The 12,837-nt window shown below is 52.2% G+C and overlaps 1 protein-coding gene across 1 annotated transcript in view; it reads right to left on the minus strand.

Moving 5' to 3' along the window:
- The window catches only part of LOC107111422 (chromosome unknown open reading frame, human C19orf38), a 35,432-nt gene that overhangs the window by 10,342 nt on the left and 12,253 nt on the right, over positions 1-12,837 (minus strand). The window contains exon 4 of the mRNA XM_015412390.1: positions 10,938-11,030. Coding sequence (XP_015267876.1) covers positions 10,938-11,030 — 93 coding nt within the window. The remainder of the gene's footprint in view (positions 1-10,937; positions 11,031-12,837) is intronic.

The raw sequence follows: 12,837 nt of genomic DNA on the forward strand, positions 1-12,837 counted from the left end.
CAAAAGTTAAGTATTGTGGTGGGTGGTCTTCCAGTCTAGGCAATGGATTCAAATTGCAGGCTGTGAAGACAGATGGCCAGAAAAAGAAATTAAAAATGCTGTAAAGTGTCCTCCACGCTCTGGGAGTGAATGGAGAGTCTCAGACTTATTTTGACATATGTATTGCTTTAAACTGTTGACCTTATAACCTTAGCTTGTTATTTCATTCTGTTTTCACCTATCTTAAGTTCCATTGTATTTGAAAAAGTGTGCTTCACACAGGAAAGCTCATACCTTGAATAAACCTTTGTTGGTCTTCAAAGTGCCCCTGGACTCTTAAGTTTGTTCTACGGCCAGAATTAATATTTAAGATATATATTTTATTAAGGTGCAAATAATACGTTAAACAAGAACAGTTACTGTGAGGGAAAAGATGATAAAACTAGAAATTCAGGAGCTAACGAAAACACCGTAAGACATTCGCAGGTTACAAGATGTTGCCCATTCATAGTTGCGGGTTCAAAAGCAATTGTCTCCAGAGTCAGCCAAGCCAGTGTGCTGTTTGACTTCAGCAAGCCTATAAGTCCAAGATGGCCAAAAAGAGCCAGACTGTGCCAACATGTCTTGAAGAAGAAGAAGAAGAGATTGGATTTATACCCCGCCCTTCACTTGGACTCTCAGAGCGGTTTATGAACTCCTTTCCCTTCCCCTCCCCACAACAGACACCCTGTAAGGTAGGTGGGGCTGAGAGCTCTGGCAGAAACTGCTCTTTTTAAAGGACAGCTGTGCCAGAGCTTGTGACTGACCCAAGGTCATCCAGCCAGGTGCAAGTGGAGGAGTGGGGAATCAAACCCGGTTCTCCCAGATTAGAGTCCACGCACTTAACCACTACACCAAACTGGCTCTCTTGATAACAGGTAGGCACCATCCGGGCTGAAGAACAGGTCTGAGGATGATTCCTTTATTGCTAAGGGCCCCAAGTGTTGCTAGGCCTTTGCACCAATCGGGGCCCTCAGCAATTACCTATAGCCAAATGAATGAGCCAATCGCTGACCAGATGACCTAATGAGTACAGAGTACCTCTGACCGCATGAGTACAGAGATGGATCCGTCTGCAGCCAGCCCAAACGGGTTTCCCACAGGAGCTGAATCAGATGGAATGTTAATTGGGAGACAGTCCCAGGGGATAGACTTCTAACACAGCTGTCTTATCTCCCCTGCAAGGTCAGTGTGTTTCTTTCTCAGCAAAGCAGTCTGAGTCTCTGAGAAAATACCCCAAAGCAGGCCGCAGAAGCCCGAACCAGACTTTTTGAGTCAAAACTTCATTTTGAATGAACCAAAATCCGTGACAGGGTTATCTGGCGAAGAGCGGTACAAAAGGCTTCGTTGGAGTCTACCGAATCCCAGACTTGCATAGGTCCGGTGGAGGACAGCATGTTTGAAGAGCGAGTCAGCAGTAAGCAGGCGTGGGGGTCTGCCCCCTACGGTCCCTGACCAATCTGCAAGGATCTCTGCACCCTGAAGGGGAGGGGACCGCTGCGCAAGGACCTGTGCCCCAGGCCCTACCGATGCTGGCAGGTTTTGTGGTCTCCTTGTTGCTGGTGCGGCTGCAGAGAAAGCTCATCAGTGACTAGGTTTCTACAATTCAGGTATCCCTCCAGTTTTCCTGCCCCAGTGCCCCAGCAGTGCCCGGCCCTGGGCCATGGAGCTTGGCAGTTTCTTTTAATTCTTAGTTTCGTATTGTTATATTGATATACTGTTGTAACAATAGGTACAGCAGGTTCTGTGAATTCCCAGTTTGTTTGTTTTTAAGTAAGTCTCTGTCCCATTCCGTTGCATAAATGTGCCCTTTTCCTTATATCTCTCACCTGGGAAAGGACTAGAGACTGATTTTTTTAAAAAAATTAAAGCTGAGAATTCAGAGATCCTGTTACACCTGTTGTTACGATATATCAATAAGGACGAGGAGGTTATTTAGGTTGTAATATTGATCTTGCATAGTGGAGTAAACTGTGGAAAGTGAATGTGAAAATAACTTAATTGGTTGCATTTAAAGAGAATTTGTATAAGATGTTTTATAGATGGTATTTAACACCAGATAGATTAGCTAAAATGTACAAAAATATGCCAAATAGTGGCTGGAAATATAAAAAACACGTGGGTACATTTTACCATATGTGGTGGTGGACATGTGAAATTGTACACAAGTTCTGGGTTATGGTACATACATTTATACAGACAGTTTTGCAGACTTCATTACTCTTTTGACCAGAATTGTTTTTACTGAACTGCATGCCAGATGATTTGGACAAAAACCAAAGATATTTTATAATTCATGTAGTAACAGTAGCTAGAATTTTATTTGCAACCTTTTGGAAACTTCCAACAATACCTTCTGAACAAGACCTAATAGTGAAGATTATGGAAAGTGTGGAAATTGATAAATTGACTTTGATGCTAAAAGGGCAAATGGAAGAAGATTTCGTCGGATTATGGACTCCTTTTTACGATTGGATAGAAAAGAAATATAAAGACATGAACTTTTTAACAATATAATATGAAGAAGCCTTTATGAACTTTTAAAATTTCAGTCTATCCTTTTGTAATGTGAAACAAGTAGAGAAGATTTATATGCAAAAGACATTACTTTTGTTTTCTCTCCCTTCCCTATCCCTGTATACACTAAACATTTAATAAAGTGTACTTAAAAAAAAATGAGGAGGAGGAGATTGGATTTATACCCCGCACTTCATTGGCGTCTCAAAGCGGCTTACAATCTCCTTCCCCTTCCCGTCCCCACAACAGACACCCTGTGAGGCAGGTGAGCCTGAGAGAGCTCTTTCGAGGACTGCTCTTGAGAGAACAGCTCTGAGAGAACTCATAACCGACCCAAGGTCACACCAGCAGCTGTTAGTGGAAGAGTGGGGAATCAAACCCATTTCTCCCAGATTAGAGTCTGTGCTCTTAACCACGACACCAAACAGACAATTTCTAAAAATAAAAGCCTCCTGTGTCAGGGCAAAAGAGGAAATGGCTACCATGGGGACTGGGTCAGGAAAAATGGCTGCCACGCGTAAGGGGAAATCCTAACATTCTCCCACTCAGCAGCCATCCAGGCTTTTTTGCAAGCTTTTCCAAAACCTCAGAGGTCTGGAAAAGTTTGGAGAAAACCCAGGGGAAGAGGTACATGAATGCAGTGCGATGTTGTGGGGAAGCAGGGGGGAAAAAAACCCATCCTGACTGCATTGAACCCGAGGCCGATGAGCCACGCTGAAATGGCCACGGCCTCTGTGTCATTACGGTTCACGCCCACTGCCTTATCTCTGCTTCTTTCCCCAACAGTGATATACAGTCTAATGACTGGTGAAACGTGCTCCCCATCGAGATCAGGGCCCTGCGGGATCTTAGTCCCGTAGGGCCTGCAAGACGGAGCCGTTCCACCAGGTTTTTGGCTGAGGCAGCGGGCATCCCCGTGTGGCCCTCCCCCCCCCCCACCGAGGTTCCTGTCTCCCAGGGGTCATTTCGTAGAAAGAGGTGCAGGAGCTCATTAGCATAACTCATTAGCATAGCCTATTTGCATATGCCACACCCCCTGACATCACCGGAAGCGTGTCAGAAGGCAACACCCACCGCTCAGGCTCCACTGGACTGTTTTGGATTGCTAGCTATTGGGGGGGATCTGTCCTTCCAGAGGAGGGAGAGCTTGTACCTGAATAAAACTTGGTCTTAAAGGTGCCACTGGACTGTTTTGGACCAGGGGGCCGGGGGGGAGCTCTGGAACTTACCTGGCTGCTTCTTGCTCTGACTGAGGGCTGCTGGGAGCAGGGGGCGGGGCTTGTTGCATGTGCCCGCCCCCTGGGCTCTTTACTGCCAGAGCTCCACTCCTCTGCGCTCCTGCAGGAAATGACCCCTGCTGTCTCCTACCTGCTGGCCACCCATCTGCCAGCAACCCGCCATAACAATCAGTATTAATGGGTCGGCATTTGCACCAGCAGCTATAACTACTGATTGTAAATGTTTATAATGTAATGTTTTATTGTGTTTTAAACCTTATTGTATTATTTGAGGTAATGTGACCTGCCCTGAGCCCGCTCATGGGATGGGCGGGATACAAATACGAAAAATAAATTAAAATAACATCGTAAAGTGTGGCAGAGATTATTTTCCAGTTATAAACAGGATTGCCAGGCATGAACTGGAAACTGGTGGGAGATGGGGCAATGCGGGTACTCACCCATGTGGAGTGGGGGACAGTGTTCGTCGCTGCTGCATGAAGAGGTCACTTCGAGTGCGACCCGGAAGCGCTGGCATTGCGCTGGGGCAACATTCTAGCACTTACCCAGTGTTGTGTCCGCAGGGAGTCACTACATAGTCAGCGCCTTAGTCAGAGCTTGGTCCTGAATAACAAAAGGACCAAGGATCCTAGTAACACCAATAGGACCCCTAGGTGGACATTCAAACCCACAAGTAGGAAGAGGAGAGCTGACTAGGGATTGGTTAGGGACCAAATAAATACAGGACATTGCGAGCTTGTTTTAGTGTTGTGTGTACGTGTGCTAATAAACAGAGCTGATAACTATGCTAAATGACTGAGCTTTCCTGCAACGAACCCACTACACAACAATGGTGACGAGGATGGGATCCCGCCGAGCAAGCCAGGCTGCCAGAGCAACCGACGAGACAGCCACCTCCACGCCCGGACCTCCACCACGCAGCACAATGGCACTGGCTCCGGGAGTGGGAATAGTTCCCCCGTTCGATCCAACCTGCCTGCAGCAGTGGGGAGCCTGGGTCACCGGACTCAAGTCCATCCTGATCTTCTACCAGGTCACCGAAGAGGAGAGGAAGAAAGGCCTCCTGATCGACTCCTGCGGTCCCGCTACTGTCAGCCTGGCCCAGAACCTCCTCTCTCCCACCTCGCTGGACGATGAAACGTTTGACCAGATCGTCAAAGCCCTGCAAGACCACTTTGTCACTAGTCCATCGGAGATGTCGTGCCACGTGGCTTTCAGGGTTAGGGACCAAATAAATACAGGACATTGCGAGCTTGTTTTAGTGTTGTGTGTACGTGTGCTAATAAACAGAGCTGATAACTATGCTAAATGACTGAGCTTTCCTGCAACGAACCCACTACACAACAATGGTGACGAGGATGGGATCCCGCCGAGCAAGCCAGGCTGCCAGAGCAACCGACGAGACAGCCACCTCCACGCCCGGACCTCCACCACGCAGCACAATGGCACTGGCTCCGGGAGTGGGAATAGTTCCCCCGTTCGATCCAACCTGCCTGCAGCAGTGGGGAGCCTGGGTCACCGGACTCAAGTCCATCCTGATCTTCTACCAGGTCACCGAAGAGGAGAGGAAGAAAGGCCTCCTGATCGACTCCTGCGGTCCCGCTACTGTCAGCCTGGCCCAGAACCTCCTCTCTCCCACCTCGCTGGACGATGAAACGTTTGACCAGATCGTCAAAGCCCTGCAAGACCACTTTGTCACTAGTCCATCGGAGATGTCGTGCCACGTGGCTTTCAGCTACAGGAACCAATAACCATGGGAGTCAGCCACCAAGTTTCTGGCCGAGCTCCACCGCCGCATGGCCGACTGCAAATTTGGAACCCATCTTGATATTGCCCTCTGAGACTGGTTCGTTTGTGGCCTCTGGGAAAAGAAGCTTAGGAGACAGATCACCGAAGACGAGAAGTGCACCCTAGCTTCCACCCTCTGAACAGCCACCGCATGGGAGCGTTCTCACCTGGCGTCATCACCAGGCCACCAGGAAACCAGGCCGCAATCGATTCCGGGGACTCCGAAGCAGAAGGGGTCCACAAAAACCATCCGGTCATTCGCAGGAAGGCTCCAGGACGACCACTGTGTTCCACTCGGGTCCCGGACTCGACTGCCTCTTCGGAGTGTGCCAGCTGCAGTGAGGCGCATGAACGGAGGACATGCTGGTTCAGGGACGCTACATGCAGGAGCTGCGGATGCTCCAGTCACATCGCCCGTGTCTGCCCCTCGCGGGGGGCTTGCCACCCGAACAGCATGCCACCACAGTGACCATGCGCTGCTGCACACTACAAGGCCGACGCGTCCACAGAAGAGCTGTACCTCCACTCAACGGAACAGTTACTGAAACTCCTGAGCCCTACCACAGCCCCTAAGATACAGGTCCAGCTACAGATAGAGGGGTCCCCTTGCAGCATGGAGTTAGACTCCGGTTCCACGGCCTCCATCATCTCAGTGGAGACGCTCAATAGACTGTCCAAATGCGGGGGCCCACCTGAGACCCTCCAACATAAACTTAGTGCACTTCCAAAGGAACCGAGTTCCGGTGCGGGGCGAGGGTCATTTTCGGGTCTGCTACCAGGAGTTTGATGGGCTCTTAGACTTGGTCGTGGTCAAGGGAAACTTGGTCAGCCTTTTGGGACGGGCTTGGTTCTGCCCCCTAGGGATAACCATAGAGGGGGTGAAGCAATGTGACCGAACAGACTTTAGCGAGGTCTGCACGGAGTTCCCATCCATTTTCGACGGATCGTCGGGGCGCTACACCGGTCTCCCTGCAGCTTGACCCCAAAATAGCGCCCATCCGCATGCGCGCCTGGTGGGTCCCCTTCGCTCTGAAAGCTAAAATGGACACCAAGCTGGACCGCCTGGTGACACAAGGGGTTCTAGAACCAGTCTCCCACGCGGCATGGGAAACCCCAATATTTGAAGCCCAACAGCGAGGTCCGCATCTGCGTGGATTACAAGTGCACCTTGAATAAGACCCTGCAGGATCATGCCTACCTTGTTCCAGTTGTGAGCCATGTACTAGCCACCTTGGCAGGAGCCAAGGTCTTCGGGAAGTTGGACCTCGCTCGGGCGTATCAGCAGCTGCCGGTAGACAAGGTCACAGCCGCGGCCCAAACCATAGTCACGCACCGGGGGGCATTTAAGGTGAAGAGGCTCCAGTTTGGGGTGAGTGTGGCACCGGGGAATTTTCAACATTGAATGGACTTTCTCTTGAAAGGGATCCCTGGGGTCACCCCATTCTCCGATGATGTGCTGATCGCTGCAGCGACCAGGGAGGACTTCGCGACCCGTCTCCACACCGTCCTCTGTCGTTTCCACGAGGCCGGTCTCAAGGTAAAGAGAGAGAAGTGCCTTCTGGGAGTCGACCAGGTGAATTTCTTGGGATTCACCATAGATGCGGATGGCCTCCACCCCGCACGAGACAAGATCAAGGCCATAGTAGAGGCCCCGTCACCTAAGTCCAAAGTGGAACTCCAGGCATTCCTCAGCCTCCTCAGCTTTTACCATGCTTTCCTCCCCCACAAGGCAGCGGTCGCAGAGCCCTTGCACAGGCTGTTTGACAAGAAAGCCCCTTGGGTCTGGGGCCCCCACCAAGCCACAGCGTTACGGGCTGTCAAGGCACTGTTAATCTCAAACTCGGTATTGGCTCACTTCAATGAGTCGCTGCCGGTGATCCTCGCATGCGACGCTTCTCCCTACAGCGTGGGCACGGTACTGGGGCACCTTCCTCCCGACGGCCGTGAAGTACCAGTGGCCTACTACTCCCGGACTTTGTTGACTGTGGAATGGAACTACGCCCAATTCGATCGTGAGGGCCTGGCGATCGTTGCTGGAGTAAAGACGTTACACGACATCTTATATGGCCGGCCCTTCACCATCGTGATGGACCACCGCCCTCTCCTCAGCCTCTTCGCATCTGACAAGCAGACTCCGCAAGTTCTATCTCTGTGGGTCCTCCGGTAGTCCATTTTCTTGGCAGGCTACAACTACCAGCTCCTGCACCGCCGCGGGAAAGCAATGGGGCACGCAGATACCCTCAGCCACCTGCCCTTGCCATCGGTTGAGCCAGACCCATCTCCAGCACACCACATCCTGCTCCTCGATGACCTGCTGGAACAGCCCCTACAGGCCACCGACATGGCCAGCCATTCATCCCGGGACCCAGTTCTCTCCCATGTCTTGGGCTGGGTTCGCTGGGGATGGCCCCTGGCCACAGAGGGCCCCGAGTTCACTGCTTTCACTGCCAGGAAGGCTGAGCTCTTGGCTTACAAGGGATGCTTGCTGTGGGGGAATAGAGTAGTTGTCCCCAGCGCCCTGCGCCAACGCATCGTCTGGGCGCTCCATGAGGCTCACCCGGGGATAGTCAGGATGAAGGCTCTGGCCCAGAGCTATGTGTGGTGGCCGGGAATTGACAGTGAGCTCGAAGCATGGGTGAAGGGGCATCAAGCATGCCAGGCAGTCCGCCCAAACCCTCCAAGCACCCCCACACAGCCTTGGGAGTCCACTGGCAGGCCGTGGTCCTGACTTCACCTCGATTTTGCCACCCCCTTCCACGGATTGCTCTTCATGGTCACGGTGGACTCCTACTCCAAATGGCTGGAGGTCATGCCCATCTTTATGATGTCCACAAAAGCAGCCATCCGTGCGCTGTGCCGGATCTTCGCAACCGATGGGCTGCCAGACACCATCGTCTCTGACAACGGAACGGCCTTCACGTCAGACGAGTTCCAGGTGTTCCTCCGGGGAAACCTCATCCGACGTGTGAGGTCAGCACCTTTCCACCCAGCCACAAACGGACAGGCTGAGCGCATGGCGAGGACCGCCAAAGAGGCACTCAGCGGAATCACAGAGGGTGACTGGGAGTTCCACCTGGCCCAGTTCCTGCTGTCGCAACACACCACTCCCAACCCAGTCAGTGGCTGCAGCCCGTCCGAGCTGCTTATGGGCCGAAGGCCGACTGTGCTGCTGGACAGGGTACACCCAGATAGGGCCCCCAAATCGTGGAGGCTGTCCGAACAGGTAAAAGCACCTAGAGGGTTCTTTCCGGAGGACCCCGTCTTCATAAGAAATTATGGGAAAGGACCCCTTTGGCTGGCAGGCCGGGTCATTCATCCCACGGGGCCGGTATCATACGAAGTCTCCACAGAGGACGGCCAGGTCCTGAGAAAACACGTGGACCAGCTGCGAAGGCGACAGATCCCATCGTCCCTGGAGGCAGAGCCATCCCCGGGCCCCGATGAACGGAGTCCAGTGGAACCGGACGTAGATGTCCCCGAGGCAAGAGCCAGCGATCCCTTCCAGCCTGCGTGTACAGAGCCTGGGGAAGCGTCTTTGGCCACCACTCTGGAGGTCGAGGTGGATTCCCGGCCCCGTCAGAACCAAAGGGACAACCCACCTCCAGAAGCACCAGGAACCCCAGTTCTGTTACCGAGGCGTTCCACTAGGGAGCGCCGGCCTCCGGCCTACTTAAAGGACTATGTGCCCTAGGCATGGTTGAACTACGGGGGGAGGGGTGTTGTGTCCGCAGTGAGCCACTAGGTGGCCAGCGCCTTAGAGCTTGGTCCTGAATAACAAAACGACCAAGGATCCTAGGAACACCAATAGGGTCCCCAGGTGGACATTCAAACCCACCAGTAGGAAGAGGAGCGCTGTTTAGGGATTGGTTATGGACCAAATAAATACAGGACATCGCAGGCTTGTTTTAGTGTTGTGTGTACGTGTGCTAATAAACAGAGCTGATAACTATGCTAAATGACTGAGCTTTCCTGCAACGAACCCACTACACAACACCCAGTAACTATGGAAACTGCAGATGGGGCCTCCCCCCTCCTCCCGCGTCTGGCCCACTTCCACCCACCAACCAGCCGGGCACCAGCGGGCAGCGTCTGTAACTGCTGGGAGTTTGCCTGTCAGCAGCAGGCACCTGACATGCCGAGTTATAAATGTCTCGTGAATCTAAGTTATGAATCAGCGTGGGAGCAATGTGGGAACGGAGGTGCCTTCGATTGGCTTATCTGGAATTTTAAAACGACGGCCTTTGACAAACTGGGTGGTCCGCCTGACTTAAGGAACACGAGCTCCTTTTCCGTGTTACATGTAAGGTGCAGTGATAGACAATTCTCCGTCTAAGCTGTGGAGTCCTGATTAAAAATTCTGCTTTGTTGAGCTCCTGGCACTAAAGTTGTGAGCGAGCGATTTGGCTGCTGCATAAATCAGTTTGCCTCTGGAGCCCTCCTTCCTGAGCTAAGACAAAAATGTGTGAGCCGGAGGCTAAAAAACTGTGAGCTGGCTCACACTAACTCAGCTTAGAGGGAACTCTTAGAGGCCAAGCGCTGAGGCTCTGGCTGCATCCACAAGGCGCTGGTTTCCTGTGTTGCTTTCATACAACCAAGAAAGCAAAATTTTGTACGGTGTCTCTTTGCCAGAGTAAGCAGATTGAAATGTAAAGGGTGCTGTCAGGGAAGAATGGGTACAGCCAAAGGGGACTGACCAAGTGGGAGGGGTTTGGTTAGAGGCAGGGGTCATTTCGTGGAAAAAGAGGTGCAGGAGCTCATTAGCGTAATTCATTAGCATATGCCACACACCCCTGACATTGCCGGAAGTGTGTCAGAAGGCAAAACCCACCGCTCAGGCTCCACTGGAGTGTTTTGGATTTCTAGCTATTGGGGGGGGCGCAGATCTGCCCTAGCAGAGGAGGGAGAGCTTGTACCTGAATAAACCTTGGCCTTAAGGGTGCCATTGGACTGTTTTGGATTGCTAGCTGGGGGGGAACGCGCAGATATGTGCAGGAAGGAAGGAAGAGAAGGAAAGAAAGAGGGAAAGGGGGAAAGAAAGAGAGAGGGAAGGAAATAAGGAGGGGAAGGGAAGGGAAGGGAAGGGAAGGGAAGGGAAGGGAAGGGAGGAAGGAAGGAAGGAAGGAAGGCTTCTCGTGGCTTGGGGCTGCTGGGAACAGGGGGTGGGGCTTGTTGCATGTGCCCACCCCCTGGGCTCTTTACTGCCGGAGCTCCCCTCCTGTGTGCTCCTGCAGGGAATGACCCCTGGTTAGAGGAGAAAGGGGCTTTACCAAAGGGGGAAGTGGGCCTCGGTATCCCCTCTCGCGCCCTGGGCCCTCCCAAACCGAGAACGGGCCCCGAGGGAGACGGGAGAAGCCGAGTTTTTGGCCGTTCACCTACAGCCTCCAAGTGCCATCGCCGCCACCAGCAGTGTCATCCCCAGAAGCAGCACTCCAGTCACCCCCAGGGCAGCGAGGAGAATCCAGGATGGATCTGGAAACAAAGGCAGGAGGGCAGCTGCGGTTACTGCAAGAGCAGCGGACACAAGTGTGAATATAGCTCCTTTCTTAAGGCAGGGTGGCGTAGGGTTGCCTGGTATCCGGCACTGACCCGGACATAATCACGGAATCACAGAGTTGGAAGGGACCTCTGGGGTCATCTAGTACAACCCCTTGCACAAGGCAGGAGATTCACAAATACCTCCCCCCCCTACACCCCCAGTGTCCCCTTACTCCATCCTCGGCGGGGGGGGGGGGGGGCCCAAGGTATTTTCACTGACTTGTCTGGAGGTAACTGTCAGCATACTATCAGGTATGAAGCAAGATGACAGCCTAAGAAAGTAAATGGTGGAGATCATTCTGATCTGGTTGACAGCAGAAGGAGTCATATGATCATGTCACCAGGTTAAGATTGCATCTCAGTTGCATCAGCTAAAATGATGTCACCATGAGTCAGCACTGATCACTGATTGGTGCTGAACATGTATATAAGTGTGTAAAGTACTTGTAGAGGTGTTCACTCTGTGAATGCCTTGCTGCGGAGCACTCTGCCGGATTGTACAGCGATTTGGAGTTGGAGAGTGCTATATGAACTGTGTATATATCTGTGTAAATAAATCCACTGCGAATAGTCAGCACTAGCAACCTGGTACGTGTGGTTACTAGACGCTTCAAACGCTAACAGTAACACACACACACCCCTAAATGTCCAGTGTCTTTCCAGTGTTTTCCCAAACAGTCATTGAAAATACTGGGCTGCCTGGATCAGCCGGCCACTGGTACGAAGCCTAAACAGCGAAACACCCGTTTGGAAGAGGCAGTGCCAAGTTGCTGCTGCTACTTGCTGGGGCTGGGTTCTCCCCTGCTGGGTGGAGGAGGCGGCGGAGCCTCGGTGTGTCCAGCATTTTAAAGAAAAGCATCTGCAGCCCTTTTCTCTGGCTCGTTTACTCCCCAGTCCTGCTCCCCGATTCTGTAAACTGTTCAAAAAGGTCTGGGTTTTTTTTTTAGTTAAAGTTGTCGGGCTCAGTTAAAACATTGGACGGGAAATAAGAAAGCATTGTCCATGAATCACCACCTCTTGAAGCCCAACCCTACATGCTAAGCCCAGGTTGTCGTTGGTCAAGCTTTAAGGCCCGGCCGTCAGGACTAGTGCTGGTGGGTGCCTGTGAGGAGGGGACACCCATCTCCCTGGCTCCTCTCCAGGGCTGGACACCAAAGCAGCCCAGTCACTGATACCCCGGGGCGGGGGTGGAGGTGGGAGGCACCTGCAGGCATTTGCCGTAGCCTCTCCAAACTTCAAGAAAGCCTCCACCTCTCCGCCTCTCTAGATGAACAGGGGCAATGGAAGCTTTTGTGGCTTCTGTGACTGGTGGCACAGGGGTCCCAACCTTTTTGAGCCTGTGGGCACCTTTGGGATTCTGTCAGGGGGTGGTGAGTCAAACCACAGGATGGCTGCTGCTGCAGGAGGTGGCACCGCCTCCCCCAACTCATTCTGCCCCCTCAAAAGAAAATCAGCCCCCTACCAGAATGCCGTGGTGCCCCAAGGCACCATGTTGGGGACCCCTGGTTTAAAGAGAGAGCTTAGCTGTGAACTGAGTGACGGCCTGTAATGATTCCTTGTTCTATGAGAGTGTGTGTGCCTTTAAATGCTTGGTTGGTGTGCATGGTTAGTAGACTAGAGTGATTGAGAGAGACAAATGTGCTGTGATTGGTGGATGACAGAGTGTTGGAGGGTTTTTTGAAGTGAATCTGTGTGGGTGTGTCAGTTATGAGAGACAGTTAGAAATCAGTTGGAATTGTTC

The sequence above is a fragment of the Gekko japonicus genome, unplaced genomic scaffold, assembly GCF_001447785.1.
Source record: "Gekko japonicus isolate JY-2015 unplaced genomic scaffold, Gekko_japonicus_V1.1 scaffold5504, whole genome shotgun sequence".
NCBI lineage: Eukaryota > Metazoa > Chordata > Lepidosauria > Squamata > Gekkonidae > Gekko > Gekko japonicus.